The 23726-nt window shown below is 46.5% G+C and overlaps 1 protein-coding gene across 1 annotated transcript in view; it reads right to left on the bottom strand.

Annotated features, from left to right (window-relative positions):
• Positions 1-20328: 20328 nt before the first annotated feature.
• The window catches only part of LOC138299768 (protein mono-ADP-ribosyltransferase PARP12-like), a 248316-nt gene continuing 244918 nt past the window's right edge, over positions 20329-23726 (bottom strand). The window contains exon 10 of the mRNA XM_069238308.1: positions 20329-21865. Coding sequence (XP_069094409.1) covers positions 21801-21865 — 65 coding nt within the window. The 3' untranslated portion in view covers positions 20329-21800. The remainder of the gene's footprint in view (positions 21866-23726) is intronic.

The following is a 23726-nucleotide window of genomic DNA, read 5'->3' as shown; positions in this document are numbered from 1 at the left end:
CTAAGACGACTACTGCAACTCTGTAACGCTGATCCTGCCGCCTTCTCGACTGTTTTCTTGGTGGTGCATGCTGTGGGGGTAGTCTGCCTCCTCTCTGCACTAGAAGCTCCGAAGAAATCTCCCGTGGGTCGACGGAATCTTCCCCCTGCTACCGCAGGCACCAAAAAGCTGCATTACCGGTCCCTTGGGTCTCCTCTCAGCACGACGAGCGCGGTCCCTTGAATCCAGCAACTCTGTCCAAGTGACTCCCACAGTCCAGTGACTCTTCAGTCCAAGTTTGGTGGAGGTAAGTCCTTGCCTCCCCACGCCAGACTGCATTGTTGGAAACCGCGTCTTTTGCAACTACTTCGGCTCCTGTGTACTTCCGGCGGAAATCCTTTGTGCACAGCCAAGCCTGGGTCCACGGCACTCTAACCTGCATTACACGACTTTCTAAGTTGGTCTCCAGACACGTGGGACTCCTTTGTGTAACTTCGGGTGAGCACCGTTTCACGCATCCTCTTAGTGCCTGTTTCTGGCACTTCTCCGGGTGCTACCTGCTGCTGAGAGGGCTCCTTGTCTTGCTCGACGTCCCCTCTCTCTCCTGACGCAATTTGCGACATCCTTGTCCTTGCTGGGCCATAGCAGCACCCAAAAACGCTAACCGCACGATTTGCAGCTAGCAAGGCTTGTTGGCGTTCTTTCGGCGGGAAAACACTTCTGCACGACTCTCCACGGCGAGAGGGATCCGTCCACCAAAGGGGAAGTCTCTAGCCCTTTTCGTTCCTGCAGAATCCTCAGCTTCTACTGTCCAGTAGAAGCTTCTTTGCACCCACAGCTGGCATTTCCTGGGCATCTGCCCATCTCCGACTTGCTTGTGACTTTTGGACTTGGTCCCCTTGTTCCACAGGTACCCCCGACTGGAAATCCATTGTTGTTGCATTGCTGGTCTGTGTCTTTCCTGCATTATTCCTCTATCACGACTTCTTTGTCCTTGGGGGAACTTTAGTGCACTTTGCACTCACTTTTCAGGGTCTTGGGGTGGGCTATTTTTCTAACCCTCACTATTTTCTAATAGTCCCAGCGACTCTCTACAAGGTCACATAGGTTTGGGGTCCATTCGTGGTTCGCATTCCACTTTTGGAGTATATGGTTTGTGTTGCCCCTATCCCTATGTTTCCCCATTGCATCCTATTGTAACTATACATTGTTTGCACTGTTTTCTAAGACTATACTGCATATTTTTAGTACTGTTTACATATAACTTGTGTATATTTGCTATCCTCACTCTGAGGGTACACTCTGAGATACTTTGGCATATTGTCATAAAAATAAAGTACCTTTATTTTTAGTATAACTGTGTATTGTGTTTTCTTATGATATTGTGCAAGTGACACTTGTGGTACTGTAGTAGCTTCACACGTCACCTAGTTCAGCCTAAGCTGCTCTGCTAAGCTACCATTATCTATCAGCCTAAGCTGCTAGACACCCTATACACTAATAAGGGATACCTGGGCCTGGTGCAAGGTGTAAGTACCCCTTGGTACTCACTACAAGCCAGTCCAGCCTCCTACACTTAGGACAGTCTATGTCGAAGGGGTCCACGACCTGTGTTTCAAGCATCACGCTCGTCGCCAGGAGAGGAGTCCAAGAGAACCGGTTGTCGTCTTAGAAGGTGCCTGCTGGAGTATGGAAGTGACTTCGTCATTCCTCTGGAGATTTCTTCGATCTTTCTGGTGCAGGGTGAAGACAGGGAGTCCCCAGAGCATGCACACCATGGAAACCGTTGCAGTTGCTGGCTGGAGCTGAAGATGCAGAGGAGAAGTAGCCTTTCTGGATACTTTGTTGCAGTTGCAGCATTTCCTGGAGCAGTCTGCGGTTGATCCAAGGTCAGAGGATGAAGCAGTGGTTGCTGAGGATTCCGGATGGAAACTTGCAAGCAGAATCTGAAGAGAAACCCACAGGAGAGACCCTAAATAGCCCTGAGAGGGGGATTGGCTACCTTATCAGGTATGGACCTATCAGGATGGGTCTCTGACGTCACCTGCTGGCACTGGCCACTCAGAGGCTTCCTGAGTGTCCCCACACCTTGGAAAACAAGATAGCTGAAGTCTCGGACACGCTGGAGGAGCTCTGGGCACCACCCCTAGGGTGGTAATGGACAGGGGAGTGGTCACTCCCCTTTCCTTTGTCCAGTTTCGCACCAGAGCAGGGGCTGGGGATCCCTGAACCGGTGTAGACTGGCTTATGCAAGGAGGGCACCATCTGTGCCCTCCAAAGCATTTCCAGAGGCTCTGTGAGACTACCCCTCCCAAGCCTGAAACACCTATTTCCAAAGGGAGAGGGTGTAACACACTCCTCCCAAAGGAAATGCTTTGTTCTGCTTTCCTCGGACTGAGCTGCCCAGACCCCAGGAGGGCAGAACCCCGTCTGTGAGGTGGCAGCAGCTGTAGCTGCAGTGCAAGCCTCAGAGAGCTGGTTTGGCAGTACTGGGGGTCCACGGTGGAGCCTCCAGGATGCATGGAATTGGCTCCCCAATACCATATTTGGAATGGGGGACAATTCCATAATCCCAGAAACCTCACATTCGGGGTTGCCATTGTGAAGCTACATATAGTTATTGACCTATATGTAGTGCACACATGTAATGGCGTCCCTGCACTTACAAAGTCCGGGGAATTGGCCCTGGACTGCGTGGGGGGCACATATGCTAGTCCAAGGGTGCCCTCACACTTAGTAACCTTGCACCTAACCTTCAGTAAATGAAGGCTCGACATATAGGTGACTTATAAGTTACTTAAGTGCAGTGAAAATGGCTGTGAAATAATGTGTGAACTATGTCACGCAGGCTGCAATGGCAGTCCTGTGAAAGGGTTTGTTTGAGCTTCTGATGGGTGGCAAAGGAAATGCTGCAGCCCATAAGGATCTCCTGGAACCCCAATGCCCTGAGTACCTAGGTACCATATAGTAGGGACTTATTAGGGGGGCCAGTGTCCCAATTGAAATTGGTAAATAAAGTCACTAGCCTATAGTGACAAATTTAGAAGCAGAGAGAGCATAAGCACTGAGGTTCTGGTTAGCAGAGCCTCAGTACACAGTTAAGCATTACTGACAACACACACATTAGGCCATAAACTATGAGTACTGGGGTCCTGACCAGCGGGATCCCAGTGAGACAGGCAAAAACATACTGACATACAGGTAAAAATGGGGTTAACATGACAAGAAAGATGGTACTTTCCTACAGTCTGTACCCCACTTCCTCCCTGGTCAGACCCTTAGAAGAAACACTGCTGCCTGCCGTGGAGGCCCTCCCTCCAGGCAGGTCCTGGTTATCTATCAAATTGGCATGTCTCTTTTGCGGCCAACCAGGTCTTTAGTGCCTTTAGAAGCTCCTCCTTCTTGGTAGAGGTTTTGATTGGGTACTTGAACTTCTTGCAAAACTGCTTGAGCTGGACTACTGTATAACCCTCCAACTTCTCCAGCTCAAACACCACATTTGTAGTAACTGCTGATGGTTCCCCAGACGGAGACATGTTTGTGGATAAGGCTCAAAGGTGCAAAGCAAAACATGGACAAGAAGAAAAGCAAAAATCCAAGAGAAAAACAGTATGTGTACACCAATCACTGTGTGTCAAGTACATATACAAGTCCTATCCCACTGCTGCCATCAATGTTAGAAACGAGGTCTCTAGTTGGCAGTCAGTTACACCCTGTCCCATTAGGGACCCTCACTCTAGTCAGGGTAAGGGAGATACACAGCTCATATAACGCCTCCTTACTGCCTTGGTAGATTGGCACAAGCTGTCAGGCTTATTTTAGAGGCAATGTTTAAAGTATTTGCACAAACACATACAGTAAAGCAGTGAAAACACCACAAAAGTACTCCACGCTAAGTTAGAAAAATAGCCAATATTTAGCTAAATCAAAAAAGACCAAAACAACAAAAATCCAACATACACAAATGAAGACATCAAATTTTAAAGTAAAAAGAGTCTTAATCCATAGGAATCAGTGGATGTGTTGTTTTAACACAAAGTATCAGGTATGTGTCAAAAATAAAGTCACAGGTTAGAGAGTGTGTTGGAAAAGTAACCGATGCATCGATTTCTTACTCGCAAGTGAGGCAGTGCATTGATTCATTCTCCACTGAGTAATTCTTTCCTCACAGGGAAGGGATGTGTCGATTTCTGGAAAAGCAGCCTCTGGTCCGTGCGGTGATGTTGAAGATTTTGACCCCCAGAGACGTTGCTTGGAAAATCCGGATGCATGGCAACGGTGAAGTAGCGCTGAACTGGGGTTGCATCGATTTTACAGCCGCGAGGAAAAGAAAACACCAAAGGTAAGTAAAGTACCCCATCCCAGAGCCCAGGAAAACAGGAGTAAAGTACCGCAAGTTTCCTAAGGAACACACTAGGAGTTGTGATGAAGCATTATGCAAAAACCAAGCAAGACTGCAAGACACCAACGATGGATTCCTGGACCTAAAGACCTGTGAAGGGAGGAGACCAAGTCCAAGAACAGATGAAGAGTCCAGGAAGAACAGGAGCCCCTTTCCTTTGTCGAGTTTTGTGCCAGAGCAGGGACTGGGGTCCCTGAACCGGTGTAGGCTGGATTATGGAAAGAGGGCACTGTTTGTGCCCTTCAAAGCATTTCCAGATGGTCTGGGATGATACTTCTCCCATGCCTGTAAAACCTATTTCAAAAGGGAGAGGGTGTACCACCCCTCTCCTAAAGGAAATGCGTTGTTCTGCCTTCCTGGGATTGAGCTGCTCAAGCACCAGGAGGGCAGAGCCTGTCTGTGAGGTGGCAGCAGCTGGGGCTGCAGGGAAAACCTCAGAAGGCTGATATGGCAGTACTGGGGTTCCATGGTGGAGCCCCAAGGGTGCATGATATTGCCCCCCCCCCCCAAATACCAGAATCAGATTGGAGGTACAATTTCTCAATCCTAGACACCTCACATGGCCATATTTTTAGTTACCAATGTGAAGCTACAAATATGTATTGACCTATATGTAGTGCACACTTATAATGGCGTCCCCCCCACTCATGAAGTCCGGGAAATTGGTCCTGGACAACGTGGGGGCACCTCTGCTAGTGCAGGGGTGCCCTCACACACAGTAACTTTGCACCTAGCCTTCAGGAACTGAAAGTTAGACAAATAGGTGACTTATAAGTTATCTGGTGCAGTGAAAATGGCTGTGAAGAACAAGTTACTTACCTTCAGTAACACTTTTTCTGGTGGATACACTAGCTACCTGTGGATTCCTCACCTTATGAATTCTCCCAATGTGCCAGCATTCGACGAAAATTTTCTTCCCAGCTCTCCAAGTCGACGAGGACGTCACAATTGCACTGCTCCAAAACGCGACTCCGTCTGATGTCACTGTGGCAATAAGAGGTCCCTGCCGGTGCACTGACGTCGGTTTCACGTGCCTTTGAGGTGAACAGGTTAAAACCGACCTCACAATAGAACATATAGACATAGATATTGCCATATGGATGCAGTACATGCACAACATCTATTTATATAATAAAGTAAACAAAACATATATACACTTATAATAAAAAAGTCTTGGTAAGACCAGACCGACAACGGGGAGGCGGGTGGGAACTGTGAGGAATCCACAGGTAGCTAGTGTATCCACTAGAAAAAGCGTTACCGAAGGTAAGTAACTTGTTCTTCTGATGGATACAACTAATTGTGGATTCCTCACCTTATGAATAGAGTCACAAAGCAGTACCGCACTCGGAGGTGGGCGCCTGACTAGTCACACCAAAAAATCCTGCAACACAGAATGTGCAAAATGACCATCCCGCCTGACTTCCGAATCCAAGCAATAGTGCTTCGCAAAAGTATGGAGGGAAGCCAAAGTTGCTGCTTTACAAATATCTACCACAGGAATACCTCTAGCCAAAGCTGAAGTGGCAGACTTAGCCCTGGTAGAATGAGCTCTAATACCCTCAGGTGGAATCTTCTTTTCTAATGAATAACAGATCTTAATGCAAAGAATAACCCACCTGGATATGGTTCTTTTATGGACAGCTCTGCCTTTCATCTTGCCCACATATCCAAAGAAGAGTTAGTCATCCAAACGAAAGTCCTTTGTTCTTTCAATATAGAAACTGAGAGCCCTTCTCGGGTCTAAGCGTCTAAGCGATTGAGTCTTTCTTCCTCCTTCGAAGGATGAGGAGGAGGATAGAAAGATGAAAGAGTGATAGATTGCCTCATATGGAAAGGAGTGATAACCTTTGGAACTAAAGCCGCCCTGGTTTTCAGCACCACCTTGTCAGCATACAATGACGTAAAGGGAGGTTTGACACTAAGAGCCTAAAGCTCACTCACACACCTACCAGACGTAATAGCAACAAGAAAAACTGTCTTAAATACCAACAACCTTAAAGAACAAGAATGCATATGTTCAAACGGTGAACCCATTAAGAAAGTCAAAACCAGATTTAAATCCCACTGAGGCATAAGAAACTGAGTGGGAGGAAATGTATTTGTTAGACCTTTTAAGAACCTAACAATAGCTGATTTAAGCAAGGAAGGCTGATCCGGAAGGCAAAGAAAGGCTGACAACACCAAAAAATAGCCTTTGACAGTGGCAACTGCACAGCCCTTCTGTGCTAAAGTTAAAGCAAACAACAGAACATCAGACAAATGGGCTTTCAAGGGATCAATTTGTTTCTCTCCACACCAAGCCACAAATTTCACCCATCTGCCAGAATAAACAGACTTAGTGGAGTGTCGCCTGGTCGATAAAATAACACCCACCACTTCTGGTGGGAGAAAAAAAAGAACTCCGATTGCCCCTTTCAATCTCCAGGCATGTACGTGCAGGCTGTGGAGGTGGGGTTGTAGAACCTGCCCATGCGACTGTGAGAGGAGATCTGCCCTGAGATGGAGATGGAGGGCACAGTGAGAGTTGAAGAAGGTCTGTGTACCAAACCCTTCTCGGCCAATCCGTAGCTTTCAAAATGACTTGAGCCCGATCTTGGCGAATCTTCCTCAAAACCCGAGGAATCAAGTGTATGGGGGGGAATCGCGTAAAGTAGCTGGCCGCACCAGGACATCTGAAACGCATCCCCCAATACCCCTTGCACTGGATACTGGAGGCTGCAAAACGACAGGCAGTGTGCGTTGTCTCGAGTGGCAAATAGGTCTATCTGCAGAAAACCCCACACCCTGAAAATGTGAAGAACCAGATCCGGATGAAGACACCACTTGTGGTCGGCCGAGAAACGCAGCCTGAGACTGTCCGCACATACGTTGAGAACTCTGGCCAGATGGTTTGCTACTAAGCAAATCTGATGGTACTGAGCCCAGGACCAGAGCCGCAGAGCCTCTCTGTAGAGAAGTATGACCCTACTCCTCCCTGTTTGTTGCTATACCACATCGCAGTAGTGCTGTCCGTCAAGACCTGAACTGACTGACTGCGAAGGGACAGGAGGAAGGCCTTGAGAGCCAGACGTATCGCCCGCAATTCTAACAGATTGATGTGAAAAGTCTGTTCCACTGGAGACCAAAGACCTTTGATTTCCAGGTCCTCCAGATGAGCACCCCACCCTAAGGTGGACGCATCCGTTATGACCATGGTCACTGGTGGAGGTAGAGCAAATGGCCTTCCTTGGGAAAGATTGCCGTCCACAGCCCACCATCGTAGATCCACTGCAGCGTCTCTGGAGATCGTTATCAACTCTTCAAGATCCCCTTTGTGATGAAACCACTGCTTGCACAGGCACCATTGGAGAGCCCTCATGTGCCAACATGCATGAGTGATCAACAGAATGCAAGAAGCAAACAGACCGAGCAGACGAAGGACCTTGAGGACTGGAACAACCGCTCCTTTTTTAAACATTGGAATCAACGCCTGAATGTCCTGAATCCGCTGAGGTGGAGGATAGGCCCGATTCAATGTTGCATCCAGTACTGCCCCTATGAACAGGAGGCATTGAGAGGGCTCCAGGTGAGACTTGGGCAAGTTTACCGTAAAACCCAGACTGAACAACAACTGTGTTGTCATTTGGAGATGATGCAGCACAAGCTCTAGAGACTTGGCTTTGATCAGCCAGTCGTCCAGGTAAGGGAATACCGATACTCCCTTCCTTCTGAGATGCGCTTCAACCACCCCCATCACCTTCGTAAAGACTCAAGATGCGGAAGTAAGACCAAAAGGTAGGACCGCAAACTGGTAGTGTTGCAACCCCACCACAAACCGGAGATACTTCCTGTGTGACTTGAGAATGGGGATATGAAAGTAAGCATCCTGCAAGTCTACAGACACCATCCAATCCTCTTTGTTCAATGCCAGAAGCACCTGTACTATAGTCAGCATCTTGAATTTCTCCTGTTTGAGGAACCAATTCAAAACCCTCAGATCCAGGATAGGCCTCAATCGACCATCTTTCTTAGGAATCAGGAAATATCTTGAATAACATCCCTGACCCCTTTCCAGATCTGAAACCAACTCCATTGCGCCTTTTGATAAAAGGACCTGATCCTCTGAACAAAACGAAGGATGGGAAGGGATGGGAGAGGGAAACTCCCGAAAGGGAAGGGCATACCCTTTCTCCACAACATTCAGTAACCAGGAGTCCAATGTGACTAACTCCCACTTGTGGAGAAAATGAAATAACCTTCCCACTACGGGAGAATCATGACTTAAAATGGATGGAAAACTAAGGCTGCTTTCCTTATTGTGCTACCCCAGAGGAAGAAGATGAGGCAGGGAGAGGCTGGGTGGCTCCTCGTGTTCTAACCCTCCCCCGTCCTCTAAAGGACCTATAAGAAAGACTGGCAGAATGTTGAGACGTGGATTGAGGTCTCCCATGAAAAAGTGGCTCCACGGCCAAACCCCCTAAACCTCCTAAAGGACCTGCAAGGAGGTAGAAGTGGAAGCCTGCAGTCCCAAGAATTTCGCTGTAGATCTGCTGTCCTTAAAGCACTCTAAGGCAGAGTCCGCTTTGGCTCCAAACAACTTTTCCCCATCAAAAGGCAAGTCTAATAACGTTGTCTGGACATCAGATAAAAATCTTTTACGCATGTCTCCTAATGGCAACTGAAGTACCCATCGCTCTGGCCACTGAGTCTGTAGTATCCAGACCAGACTGGATGATCTGCTTGGCTGCAGCTTGTGTGTCCGACAGGAGTTCATGGAACTGTCCCTGCATATCCTGTGGCAATTTAGGCACCACAGCTCTAGCGGTGTCCATCAAGGCGTGCACATATCTGCCCAACACACAGGTAGCATTATCACCTGTGACATCAGACGGAGTCGTGTGCGGAGCCGTGCAACTGTGACATCCTCATCGATGTAGAGAGCTGGGAAGAAAATTTTCCGTCTAATGCTAGCGCATTGGGAGAATTCATAAGGTGAGGAATCCACAGGTAGTTATATCCATCAGAAATAGTGCTTGCACTATTTCACTCAGGCTCCAATGGCAGTCCTGAAGAAGTGTTTGTATGAGCTCCTTATGGGTGGCAAAAGAAATGCTGCAGCCCATAAGGATCTCCTGGAACCCCAATGCCCTGGGTACCTAGGTACCATATACTAGGGACTTATATTGGGGGTCCAGTATGTCAATTTGGAATGGAATACTGGGTTACCAGTATGTAAGTACAAATTTGGAATCAGAGAGAGCATAAGCACTGGAGTTCTGGTGAGCAGCACAACACAGTCAAGGATACAGTAAAACAGGGGTCCTGACTAGCAGGATCCCAGTGAGACAGTAAATACACTCTGACAAACAGGCCAAAAATGGGGGTAACCATGCTAGAAAGAGGCTACTTTCTCAAAAAAACTGAGCTTAAATGATATTTAAAGGCAACCCCTATGTTAACCTATGGGAGAGAGAGGCCTTGCAACAGTGGAAACCGAATTTGGCAGTATTTCACGATCAGGACATGTAAACCACACTAGTACATGTCCTACCTTTTAAATACACTGCACCCTGCCAATTGGGCTACCTAGGGCCTACCTTAGGGGTACCTTACATGTACTAAAAAGGAAGAATTGGGACTGGCAAGTGGGTGCACTTGCCAGGTCGACATGACAGTTTACAACTGAACACACAGACACTGCACTGCCAGGTCTAAAAAATATTTGCAGGGCTACTCATGTGGATGGCGCAATTAGTGCTGCAGGCCCACTAGTAGCATTTGATTTACAGGCCGTAGGCACCTCTACTGCACTTTACTAGGGACTTACTAGCAAATCAAATATGCCAATCATGAATAACCAATCATAATCACAATTTACACAGGGAGCACTTGCACCTTAGCACTGGTCAGCAGTGGCAAAGTGCCCAGCGTACCAAAAACCAGAAAAAACGAAATCCAACACACAATTCAAAATACAGGAAGCTGAGGCAAAAAGACAGAGGAAACCACGCCAAGGATGCCACGACTATCACCCAGTTAGAGAAAGATGAGATTAAGGAATGAGCAGTGAGAGAAAGGAAGGACTGGAAGTATGAAACCATGAATTACAAAAGAGCCCATGGTTCCAAGTTGATGGCCTTTTAGGTCAACAGATACAGTAATAGATTCAGTACCTAAGGGGAGGGGGAGGTTACAGAAATTCTTTATTGACTCCAAGTGTTTCTTGATTCCTCTCTCTTTAGTTGGTAAATTTATGAACACTCTGCAACAAGTGGGACTTGTCAAAACAAGAAGAAGCAGAAGGACATGAAAACTTTTGTAATCAACTGTGCTTTGCCAGTTTTCCAATTGACACTGAAAGAGAAAGTGGTTTCTACCAAATTTCCTTGGATACCATCAGCAAGACCAGAGATGAATGCATGATCAATGCATCTCTGTATCTCTGGAGCTGGGTGAGGCAATATCTCTTCCGAACTAGACCAGTCACTACCATAGAGACCCTGTCACCTCCTGACAGTGAAGTAATAGATGCTTTAAAGGATTTGAGGTACATGTAACCCAGCAATTACCCTAGCAGTGCAGACTAGTTCAAAGGTCAGAGCAGGCACCAATTGTAATTAATACCCTGTGCTTCTGTGGTGTAGTGTTGGCAAGGCACAGCCGAGATAAACTCTGAAGGATGCATTACAGTACATCTAGGACATGAGAGGCACCCAGGAGTGTACATTAAGATGCACCGAGTTAACACTGTATTCCCCAGAACCTGGGTACACATTAATAAATACGACCAAATAAATACAAAGCCTTTGGTAACAAGGGCAGCGTGCACAAGGACGTTACCTGCGGCTGCCTCTCGCCTTTTTTTAAACAGTTCAGATTAGCTGCGCATCTTCACCAAGACAGGAGCCTTACTTGGTAGGCCGGCCGCTTGTTTATGAGCAGCTTTTATGTTTAGGGCGCTCAGTGCAGATAAGTTACGTCATGTCCTGGACTTCATAAGATTAATGACAACGTTTTTTAACTTTATTGTTTACTTTGGTGTACTACGTCCCCGTCCTTTGGCATCTGTCACTAGTTCAGGGGACTTCAGTCTGCAGGGCGAGCGTGCCTTGCTGCCTTTTTGGACCCATACTATTTATGCAGTCTAGCCTATTCGACTTGGAGAAGACTTTTAATGTGAGGTTCTCCTTTGTGGTGTGTCACAATCTACTGTTTATCGAGTTGAGCACCCTTTTCATACCAAGTCAGTCACTATTAAACTCTGGGTACTCTACACCCTACCTCCTTTTGTATTAGACAGAAGTCAGTCCACTTCAGCCTGAAGTGTGAGCATTCCAGCCGCCTTCTTTACGAAGAATCCATTAAGGAGTTTGTTATCAACCTATTTTCAGGTTAAACCTTTTACTTACTCTTTCCAACATTTAGTGATACACATGAGGCCCTTCAACTACTTATATATTTTACTATACTTCACCAAACAGGTTGCTTCACTTTCTCAGTCCTGATGCAGACCCTTTAGGATGTTAATTATGTACACCATACAACTTAGGGTCAAATCTTTGATGGCTTAATTACGCTTGCACCCAATCAATCAGTCTCAGGCATGAGGATGATTAAGGAAAATGTCACTTACCCAGTGTACATCTGTTCGAGGCATTAGTCGCTGCAGATTCACATGCTTTGCATAGTCCGCCGCCTGGTGTTGGGTCGGAGTGTTACAAGTTGTTTTTCTTCGAAGAAGTCTTTTCGAGTCACGAGACCGAGGGACTCCTCCTCCTTTGTTTCCATTGCGCATGGGCGTCGACTCCATCTTAGATTGTTTTCCCCGCAGAGGGTGAGGTAGGAGTTGTGTATGCTAGTAATAGTGCCCATGCAATGGAATGAATAAGTATGTACAAAATGAAGATTAAAATAATATATTTACAAATGTACAAATGTTGAAGATTACTTCCAAACGGCTACAGGCTCCCGGGGAGGCGGGTGGGCGCATGTGAATCTGCAGCGACTAATGCCACGAACAGATGTACACTGGGTAAGTGACATTTTCCGTTCGGTGGCATGTGTAGCTGCAGATACACATGCTTTGCATAGACTAGTAAGCAGTTATCTCCCCCAAAGCGGTGGTTCAGCCTGTAGGAGTGGAAGTAGTTTGAAATAAAGTTCTTAGTACAGCTTGACCTACTGTGGCTTGTTGTGCGGATAACACGTCTACACAGTAGTGCTTAGTAAATGTGTGAGGCGTAGACCATGTTGCTGTCTTACATATTTCGTTCATTGGAATATTTCCTAGAAAGGCCATGGTAGCACCTTTCTTTCTGGTTGAGTGTGCCTTTGGTGTAATAGGCAGCTCTCTTTTTGCTTTAAGATAGCAGGTTTGGATGCACCTAACTATCCACCTGGCTATACCTTGTTTTGATATTGGATTTCCTGTATGAGGTTTTTGAAATGCAATAAATAGTTGTTTTGTTTTCCTAATTAGTTTTGTTCTGTCAATGTAGTACATTAGTGCTCTTTTGATGTCTAATGTATGTAGTGCTCTTTCAGCTATTGAGTCTGGCTGTGGGAAGAACACTGGTAATTCTACTGTTTGATTTAAGTGGAACGGTGAGATAACCTTTGGTAAGAATTTTGGGTTGGTTCTTAGAACTACCTTATTTTTGTGTATTTGAATAAATGGTTCTTGTATAGTAAACGCCTGAATTTCACTTACTCTTCTTAGAGATGTAATGGCAACGAGAAATGCAACTTTCCACGTTAGGTATTGCATTTCGCAAGAATGCATGGGTTTGAAAGGTGGGCCCATGAGTCTTGTTAAGACAATATTGAGGTTCCATGAAGGAACAGGTGGTGTCCTTGGTGGTATAATTCTTTTTAGTCCTTCCATAATCCCTTATAAATAGGGAAGTTGAATGAGTAATTTATAGGTATGCAGATATTGCTGCAAGATGAATCTTTATGGAAGAGAAAGCTAGATTTGACTTTTGCAAATGTAGTAAATACCCTACTACATCTTTTGGAGATGCATGCAATGGGTGAATTTGATTATTATGACAGTAACAAACAAATCTTTTCCATTTACTTGCATAGCAGTGTCTAGTGGAAGGTTTTCTAGCTTGTTTTATGACCTCCATACACTCTTGAGTGAGTCCTAAGTGTCCAAATTCTAGGATTTCAGGAGCCAAATCGCTAGATTCAGCGATGCAGGGTTTGGATGCCTGATCTATTGTTTGTGTTGTGTTAACAGATCTGGCCTGTTGGGTAGTTTGACATGAGGTACTACTGACAGGTCTAGTAGTGTGGTATACCAAGGTTGTCTTGCCCATGTTGGTGCTATCAGTATGAGTTTGAGTTTGTTTTGACTCAATCTGTTTACTAGATATGGAAGGAGAGGGAGAGGGGGAAAAGCGTACGCAAATATCCCTGACCAATTCATCCATAGAGCATTGCCTTGGGATTGCCGGTGTGGGTACCTGGATGCGAAGTTTTGGCATTTTGCATTTTCTTTTGTTGCAAATAGATCTAGTTGAGGTGTTCCCCAAATTTGGAAGTAATTGTTCAGGATTTGGGGGTGAATTTCCCATTCGTGGACCTGTTGGTGATCCCGAGAGAGATTGTCTGCTATCTGGTTCTGGATCCCTGGAATAAATTGTGCTATTAGTCGAATGTGGTTGTGAATCGCCCAATGCCATATTTTTTGTGTTAGGAGACACAACTGTGTCGAGTGTGTCCCCCCCTGTTTGTTTAAATAATACATTGTCGTCATGTTGTCTGTTTTGACAAGAATGTATTTGTGGGTTATCATGGGTTGGAATGCTTTCAATGCTAGAAATACTGCTAACAGTTCTAGGTGGTTTATATGAAACTTTCTTTGATGTACGTCCCATTGTCCTTGAATGCTGTGTTGATTGAGGTGTGCTCCCCACCCTGTCATGGAAGCATCTGTTGTTATCACCTATTGTGGCACTGGGTCTTGGAAAGGCCGCCCTTTGTTTAAATTTGTACTGTTCCACCATAGAAGCGAGATGTATGTTTGGCGGTCTATCAACACCAGATCTAGAAGTTGACCCTGTGCATGTGACCATTGTGATGCTAGGCACTGTTGTAAGGGCCACATGTGCAATCTTGCGTTTGGGACAATGGCTATGCATGAGGACATCATGCCTAGGAGTTTTAATACCATTTTTGCATGTATCTTTTGATTTGGATACATGGCTTGTATCACCTTGTGAAAATTTTGGACTCTTTGTGGACTTGGAGTGGCTATCCCTTTTGTTGTGTTGATTGTTGCTCCTAAGTATTGCTGTGTTTGACACGGCACAAGGTGTGACTTTGCATAGTTGATGGAGAAACCCAGCTTGTAAAGGGTTTGTATAACATAATCTGTGTGGTGTGAACACTTTGTTAGCGAGTTGGTCTTGATTAGCCAATCGTCTAGGTACGGGAACACGTGTATTTGCTGCCTTCTGATGTGTGCAGCTACTACTGCTAGACACTTTGTAAAGACTCTTGGCGCTGTAGTTATTCCGAATGGCAACACTTTGAATTGGTAGTGTATTCCTTTGAATACGAACCTTAGGTATTTCCTGTGCGAGGGATGTATCGGTATATGGAAATACGCATCTTTTAGATCTAATGTTGTCATGTAGTCTTGCTGTTTCAGCAGTGGGATTACGTCTTGTAATGTCACCATGTGAAAGTGGTCTGATTTGATGTAGGTGTTTAGTGTTCTGAGGTCTAATATTGGTCTTAGAGTTTTGTCTTTTTTGGGTATTAGAAAGTACAGTGAGTAAACTCCTGTATTCTTTTGTGGACCTGGTACTAATTCTATTGCGTCTTTTTGCAGTAATGCCTGAACTTCTAGTCCTAGAAGGTCTATATGCTGTTTTGACATATTGTGTGTTTTCGGTGGGACGTTTGGAGGGAGTTTGAGAAATTCTATGCAATAACCATGTTGGATAATTGCTAAGACCCAAATGTCTGTTGTTATTTCCTTCCAGGATTTGTAGAACTGGCTTAGTCTTCCCCCGACTGGTGTTGTGTGAAGGGGTTGAGTGACCTGTGAGTCACTGCTTGTTTTGAGGGGTTTTTGGACCTTGAAATTTTCCCCGGTTTCTTGGGAATTGGCCCCCTTTGTATTGGCCTTGAAAGCCTCCCCTTTGGTATTGTCCCTGGTAGGTAGGCGGTGTTGTTTGTCAGGTGCTGGCTTGTGTGGCTTGACCTCAAAACCCTCCTCTGAAAGTGGTTTTACGAAATATGCCAAATGTGCCTCTGCCCTGCGGGGAATAGAGTGCGCCCATGGCTTTAGCTGTATCAGTGTCCTTCTTTAATTTTTCAATTGCAGTGTCCACTTCTGGGCCAAACAATTGTTGTTCATTGAACGGCATATTAAGCACTGCCTGTTGTATCTCGGGTTTGAAGCCGGATGTGCGCAGCCATGCGTGCCTCCTTATTGTTACAGCAGTATTTATTGTTCTTGCAGCTGTATCTGCTGCATCCATAGAAGAACGGATTTGGTTGTTGGAAATGTTCTGTCCCTCTTCAACCACTTGTTTTGCCCGTTTCTGGAATTCTTTGGGGAGGTGCTCGATGAGATGCTGCATCTCGTCCCAATGGGCTCTGTCATATCGCGCTAGGAGTGCCTGCGAGTTGGCGATGCGCCATTGATTTGCAGCTTGTGCTGCAACCCTTTTCCCCGCTGCATCAAACTTGCGGCTCTCCTTGTCAGGAGGTGGTGCGTCGCCTGATGTGTGTGAGTTGGCTCTTTTACGAGCTGCTCCTACGACAACTGAATCTGGTGTCAGTTGTGATGTAATAAAAGCAGGTTCTGTGGGCGGTGCCTTGTATTTCTTCTCCACCCTTGGAGTTATTGCTCTGCTTTTCACTGGCTCCTTAAAAATTTGTTTAGCGTGCCTTAGCATCCCCGGGAGCATAGGAAGGCTTTGATAATTGCTATGGGTGGATGACAGGGTGTTAAAGAGGAAGTCATCCTCGATAGGCTCTGAGTGCAGCGATACATTATGAAACTCTGCTGCCCTAGCTACCACCTGTGCATATGCCGTACTGTCCTCAGGCGGTGAGGGCTTAGTGGGGTACGATTCAGGGCTATTGTCTGATACTGGAGCGTCATAGAGGCCCCCTTTGTATTGGCCTTGAAAGCCTCCCCTTTGGTATTGTCCCTGGTAGGTAGGCGGTGTTGTTTGTCAGGTGCTGGCTTGTGTGGCTTGACCTCAAAACCCTCCTCTGAAAGTGATTTTACGAAATATGCCAAATGTGCCTCTGCCCTGCGGGGAATAGAGTGCGCCCATGGCTTTAGCTGTATCAGTGTCCTTCTTTAATTTTTCAATTGCAGTGTCCACTTCTGGGCCAAACAATTGTTGTTCATTGAACGGCATATTAAGCACTGCCTGTTGTATCTCGGGTTTGAAGCCGGATGTGCGCAGCCATGCGTGCCTCCTTATTGTTACAGCAGTATTTATTGTTCTTGCAGCTGTATCTGCTGCATCCATAGAAGAACGGATTTGGTTGTTGGAAATGTTCTGTCCCTCTTCAACCACTTGTTTTGCCCGTTTCTGGAATTCTTTGGGGAGGTGCTCGATGAGATGCTGCATCTCGTCCCAATGGGCTCTGTCATATCGCGCTAGGAGTGCCTGCGAGTTGGCGATGCGCCATTGATTTGCAGCTTGTGCTGCAACCCTTTTCCCCGCTGCATCAAACTTGCGGCTCTCCTTGTCAGGAGGTGGTGCGTCGCCTGATGTGTGTGAGTTGGCTCTTTTACGAGCTGCTCCTACGACAACTGAATCTGGTGTCAGTTGTGATGTAATAAAAGCAGGGTCTGTGGGCGGTGCCTTGTATTTCTTCTCCACCCTTGGAGTTATTGCTCTGCTTTTCACTGGCTCCTTAAAAATTTGTTTAGCGTGCCTTAGCATCCCCGGGAGCATAGGAAGGCTTTGATAATTGCTATGGGTGGATGACAGGGTGTTAAAGAGGAAGTCATCCTCGATAGGCTCTGAGTGCAGCGATACATTATGAAACTCTGCTGCCCTAGCTACCACCTGTGCATATGCCGTACTGTCCTCAGGCGGTGAGGGCTTAGTGGGGTACGATTCAGGGCTATTGTCTGATACTGGAGCGTCATAGAGATCCCATGCGTCCTGATCATCTTGGCTCATGGTGGTATGAGTTGGTGTTTGTGGCGGAGTCTGTGCCGGTGATATATGAGTTGTCGGTGGTGGAGAAGGTGGTGGAGTTACCTTCTTTACCACTTTTGCTTGTGGTGTCTTGTCTTGGCTTTGGAACTCTAGTTTTCTTTTCCTTCTGATTGGGGGAAGTGTGCTGATCTTCCCTGTCCCACTTTGAATAAAGATCCGCTTTTGCGTGTGATCTACGTCTGTTTCTTTTAGTTCCTCCTCAAATCGGTGTTTTTGTAGTTGGGAGGACAGTGATTGTTCCTCTGAATAGGAACTGGCTTTCGGTTCGGTTGCAGGGCGTTTTGGCACCGAAACCGTGCCTTTTGTTATTTTCGGCTCCGACGAGATTTTTCTCTTTTTCGGTGTCGCACCCTCTCGGTGTCGACCATCTTCGGTGCCGCTATCTCTGTGCCGAGCAGCTTCGGTGCCACTGTCTCTGTGCCGAGCAGCTTCGGTGCCGCTATCTCGGTGTCGACCCTTTTCTGCGGCATTTTCTCAGTCTCGAGATTGCTGCGTGCCTGTGTCTCAACCTGAGTCGGACGATCTCGGCACCGTCTCGCCCTTCTTCAGTGCAGATGGACGGTCACCTACTTTATGGGTTGAGCCATGGCCTGTTGGCAGTGGCGTCCCCTGGGCTTTGTCTGTTTTTCCCTGTGATGTTTGTTTCGACGTCTTACTCACGGTTTCCTCGACGTCGAATTCTTCGGAGTCAGATTCGTGGATGGAGAATGCTTCTTCTTCTCCCTCTTCCTCGAACCTTCGTTGTCCTGTCAGCGTGGACGCCATCTGTAACCTTCTGGCTCTTCGGTCTCGGAGCGTTTTTCTCGACCGAAACGCTCGACAGGCCTCACACGTCTCTTCTTTGTGCTCGGGTGACAGGCACAAGCTACAGACCAAATGTTGGTCTGTATAGGGGTATTTACTGTGGCATTTAGGACAGAATCGGAACGGGGTCCGTTCCATCAGTCTCGATGTTGCACGCGGTCGGGCCGACCAGGCCCCGACGGGGGATCGAAATTACCCCGAAGGGCTACCGGAGCTCTTCTGGATTCGGTGTCGACTCTAATCTAACTCGATACCGAGCGAAACAATACCGACAAATTTTCCGTTGATTCTGACTATCTTTCCGACCCGAAACACAGAGCGAAAAGGAACACGTCCGAACCCGATGGCGGAAAAAAAACAATCTAAGATGGAGTCGACACCCATGCGCAATGGAAACAAAGGAGGAGGAGTCCCTCGGTCTCGTGACTCGAAAAGACTTCTTCGAAGAAAAACAACTTGTAACACTCCGACCCAATACCAGGCGGCGGACTGTGCAAAGCATGTGTATCTGCAGCTACACATGCCACCGAACATAACATTCCATTGCCTTCTACAGAATCAGCATTTAAGACGCACTGGACAGGCTCAACAAACCTTGTACACAAGACTAAGGTGGTCAAAAGGCCGCCCGCCGGCCCAGCGGGAAAGACCCTGCAATGAGGAAGCCGGCTCCGAATGGAGCCGGCGGAGTTGCAGGGGTGCGACGGGTGCAGTGGCACCCGTCGCGATTTTCACTGTCTGCATAGCAGACAGTGAAAATCATGGTGGGGCCCTGTTAGGGGGCCCCTGCACTGCCCCACGACACCTGTTCCCGCAATCCTGTTCCTGGCGGTAAATACCGCCAGGAACAGGCTGGCGGGAAGGGGGTCGGAATCCCCATGGAGGATTGCCTGGGCCAGGGGAAAACCGGCAGGAAACCGCCGGTTCCCCTTTTCTGACAGAATAGCCCAGGAAGCACCGCCAGCCTGTTGGCGGTGCTTCCGTCATTATAGCCCTGGCGGTCGCCGACCGCCAGGGTTAGAATGACCCCCTAACTCTGCAAAGTCTATTCATTGTGTATACTACTTTGGCACCTTCGCACTTATATAACTGCACAGGCACTTCTGCACTTTTTTCACCTATAAAGCAACCCTCCAATTATTACAAAGTTCAGCATTTACCTATCTGAATTATAGGTTATCGGAATACATTCTTTGTTGTAAAAGGGGGAGAGTGTTAATGTGGTTTATTTAAATTCATTTAGTTCGTGGACCTATTGAATGCATAGCATGTCAATAATACTATGACTGTATGGTTACTGAGCAACTATTTGATATATGTATTAATGCACTCAGGAATTAGCACTTACCTATTTAGGTAATAGAGCATTATGGTTGTTACTCGGGTGACTTCAGATTACAAGAAAACATCAAGGTAGGGGCAAATGGCACTCATGATCTTTACAACATTGTTGACTGCAGATTCCAGGCGTTCGGAAGATTAAAGGACCAGTACTTTCAGAACACAGGTACTCAATAATATACTACAGTGTCAACTCGAATAATTGATGGCTACCAATGAAGCTACTTTAGAGCACCCTGTAGGAGTGTCACAAATCATACAATCACAGCAGAAACTCTTGGCCAGAGGCACTGTAAACACAAAATGTGTCCATTCACTTCGGAGAAGGACCTTTAACATAAACAGTACCACTTGAATCTGTTCAGCAAGAGAATTAGCAAAGAGTAGAGCAGAACATATGGGTAATCTGCAGAAGTTTCAAGCAGCATGAGGTTAGCCCACGTACAAATGAGTACGAGGAAAAGACTGAAACGTGGGAGCCAGCAGGTGCACAGTAAGGCACGCAGCTCACTCTCCAAACGTCTAACTTTTGCTCTGCAATCTATGCCCTACTGTCTTGCTGAAGTCAGTCTGAGGAAAGGTGGACAGGACATACCCAATGCACATTACTGATTTCATTCAGAGACAAGATCTTATAAGAGTTTATTTGTCCCGTAATTCTAGAAAACAATGGTGCTAGAGGAATACAAACAGGCTGACATATCAGTATAATTAAGGGCATTCATGCTCGAGCTTTTTAAAATCTCTTTGTAAACAGGAAGCATAAACAATACTCATTATAGTGCAACTGTTAACACGCAGTTCTGTACGCTATTGGAAAACGCATGTGGGGCATGCCAGGAGCGTGATAACTTCTCTGCAATACTTCCCATGATGCAGGCATAGGAACATTATCAGCATGTGTGTTGCTCATATAACAATTCAAACTTCTCAATAAGGCAGTTTCCATTCGCATAGGTACAGCGATTTGGAGCACTATTATTCGCAACATACATAAAGAATTCGATTACTTCTCTTCTGGTAAATTAAGAAGTATTTGGCAGTAATCTCAAACCCAGAGGAAAACCCTTACATTTAAGAAGACAATGGCAGTTTAAACTCTGAAAAGAAACACCAGGGAACTGCACGCAGATAGACACCCCTCTTACACTGAATAGATCCCATTGTTTAGGTGCCTCAAAGGAAATGTAGACAACCAGTGCGTACACCTCTTCACCTAGGGGGGAAAGGGAACTTAAAAGCAGCCAGGAAAAGCCCTCTGTAGGTATCCGCGGCATACTGTTCGAGGGTCCACAGCATACTATATGAGGGTCCAATAGTACACAGAAGATGCAAGAAAGCACCGGGATTTCGTTACCAATCACTGATTAGGAAACCATTCACCTCACCCGCATCCAAGCACACTGATTGTCTGGTCTGGAGTCTCAGTAAATACATTCACAAACGGAAAAAGGAGTAAACTGGCTGAGCCATCCTGCTGTTATGGAGGACAGTAGGTTTAATGTGCTGGGCACTGTTCACGAGGTTTTGCAATAATATCGTGGCGGTTGCCACCGAGGCCAGTATAAACGTGCTATGGGTGTCATGCAGAGATCACCTGGCAGTAGAGGTGCTGATTTGCCACTGCTGAGATGCTGATGGTCGGGGAACTGCATGCCTTGTAGAGCTATGGTCGTCATTACGCGGCACGCATGGCCGCCGTTCTGGGATAGGTTTAGAAGAGTGGTATGGATAGGCTGGGCCGTATGGCCTCTGTGTTACTGAAGTTGGCATGGAGTGCATGAGGTAACTTGTTGGCAGGCAGGAAGTGTTTTGGCATTTTTCTTGCATTAGGCTGTAGAACATTTACGAGGTGATTGCAAGTCGCCTTTATACAGCATCTGCTTTAGCCTTCAAATCAATGTCAGAGTGGCAAGATGAGTCTGGGGAAACCTTTGGCAGTGGGGTACAGAAGAAGTACAGAATGCGCCACCATGCCGAATAGCGTGTAAACATGCAACAGCAATGAAAGTGCTGTGGATAGATTTCATTCAGTGAACTCTTGGCTTCATAGCATGGCAGGAGTCTTTGGCTCTGCTCCGCTTTTACGCATCTGTTGTTCGTTGAACCCGGCGGGATTTACCAGTCGCAAGGTTAGTTTGGGTCATGGCTGAAATAAGAAATCAAAGAAAGTATTATTATTTACATTCGGTGAGGTACAAAAGGATGCACGAGACACACACAAAATTAATATAGACACCGAGCCACCTGACTACGTTTCAATATATACAAGTTCAATCCCTACTGCCCAGGTAAGGTGAAGCAGTCATTTCCACTTGAGCAGGAGTAAAGCAGTCTGCACAGGGTGAAAGGCCCTTTACCTCCCAACAACCTTCTGGTCCTGAAGAGGCTTGGGCCAGTGTAGCAGGCTGTCATGCAAAGATTATGGGAAGCTTGCTTCAGATAACTTACGGAACCAAGACAGCAAAGACTTCTGAGATTTGGTCCTAACGTATTTGGGACAGATATTGGCACATGATAAAAAAAACTTCGACCCCTGGCATGCTGCAGTAAGATGGGTGGCCATTGGCAGTCTTAAAACCTGTATACACAGTCCTCATTATTCGGCTACATTCCCTCACTTTCTCTCACCCACAACCCACCTCGGCTTCCCCATACTCCGCACACTTCTGCAGTGTGGGTGCACACGTTCTGGTGCACTCCTCCAAAACTCTGAACAGAGGAAAATGGTGGCTGCATTCCCTCGCCCTCTGTGCAGTGCCATGGTTAAATTATGTGACTTCGACAGCACCATACCCTCTCAAGTGACCACTGGGGTGCTGGAGCGCCATACCAACATGACAGTTTAAAAAAATAAAATGTAAATGGGGATTATTTAAAGCGTCAGGGTAGCCGTTATGTAGCTGTGAAACTCGTACTGACTAGTGTCCATCACATGCATTAAAATGGCTACACTGTTCACTTAATATGTACCAGATTTGGCATGGACACAGTAGGAGCATATTGCTCATGCATCTATGCCCACACATACCATATAGTGCACCCTGCCTTAGGGCTGGAAGGCCTGCCAGAGGGGTGACTTACCTATAGTGCATGCAGTGAGTAGTGGACAGGCACACAGGCAGTGTGCCATGTCAAGTTTTTCTTTTAGGATTGCATCAGAATACCCAGCCTGCAATGGCAGTGCAGGGTGCTTGTGGATGCATGGCCCTAGAGGATTGCATAATCTGTGATGCTGCCCTCGGGAGCCTACCCTTTGTACACCATGCCTCAGGTACCTAGGTACCCTTTATTAGGGATGTTTACTGGCAGCTAAAGGTGTTACCAATAAATCACAACAGTTTTAGGGAAAGAGATCTGGCCCTGGGAACGTGGTCAGCAGGGGCCCTGGGCACTAACAACTTTGAGGCTACATCACATACCAAGCAAAAAGTAGAGGGCTAACCATTACAAAAAGAGGCCTTTTTCTCATAGCTTGGCACAGAGCAGTCAGGCTTAACTTCAGAGGCAATGTGGTAACTATTTGGGCAAAACTGAAACCACAGTAACACGGTGAAAGCACAACAAAAAGACTCCACAACAGTTTAGAAAAACAGAATATTTTTATGAGTACATTAAGATAAAAACAAATCTAATGAGTAGAATTTTAGATTAAAAAAAAAAGAATAAACTGAAATGTACTGCTTAGAAGCCACTATCACTTAAAAGGTTGCTTGAAGTTGTGCTAGACCTGGGTAAATCCAAAGTTCAGGCTGCCTGCGATGGTGGGCAGGTTGGCTACAGGGATCACGCAGGGCCCACTGAAAAGTACCTTGGATGGAGGATTGAGTCAAAGTCAAGGAGGCGAGGCGTTGAGCCGCACTGTCGTCGGAGCGATATCCTTAGAGTGCGGCATCAAACCCTTTGTGCTGAAGGTGATGCAGCATTGTTGAACTACACAGCCGGTGTTGTGAAGAGGAAGCATCGAAGCTGATGGGGATATGTCGATATGAAGCTGGACAGTTGTGAAA

This window comes from Pleurodeles waltl, chromosome 6, assembly GCF_031143425.1.
Source record: "Pleurodeles waltl isolate 20211129_DDA chromosome 6, aPleWal1.hap1.20221129, whole genome shotgun sequence".
NCBI lineage: Eukaryota > Metazoa > Chordata > Amphibia > Caudata > Salamandridae > Pleurodeles > Pleurodeles waltl.
This window is presented reverse-complemented; position numbering and strand designations above follow the sequence as displayed.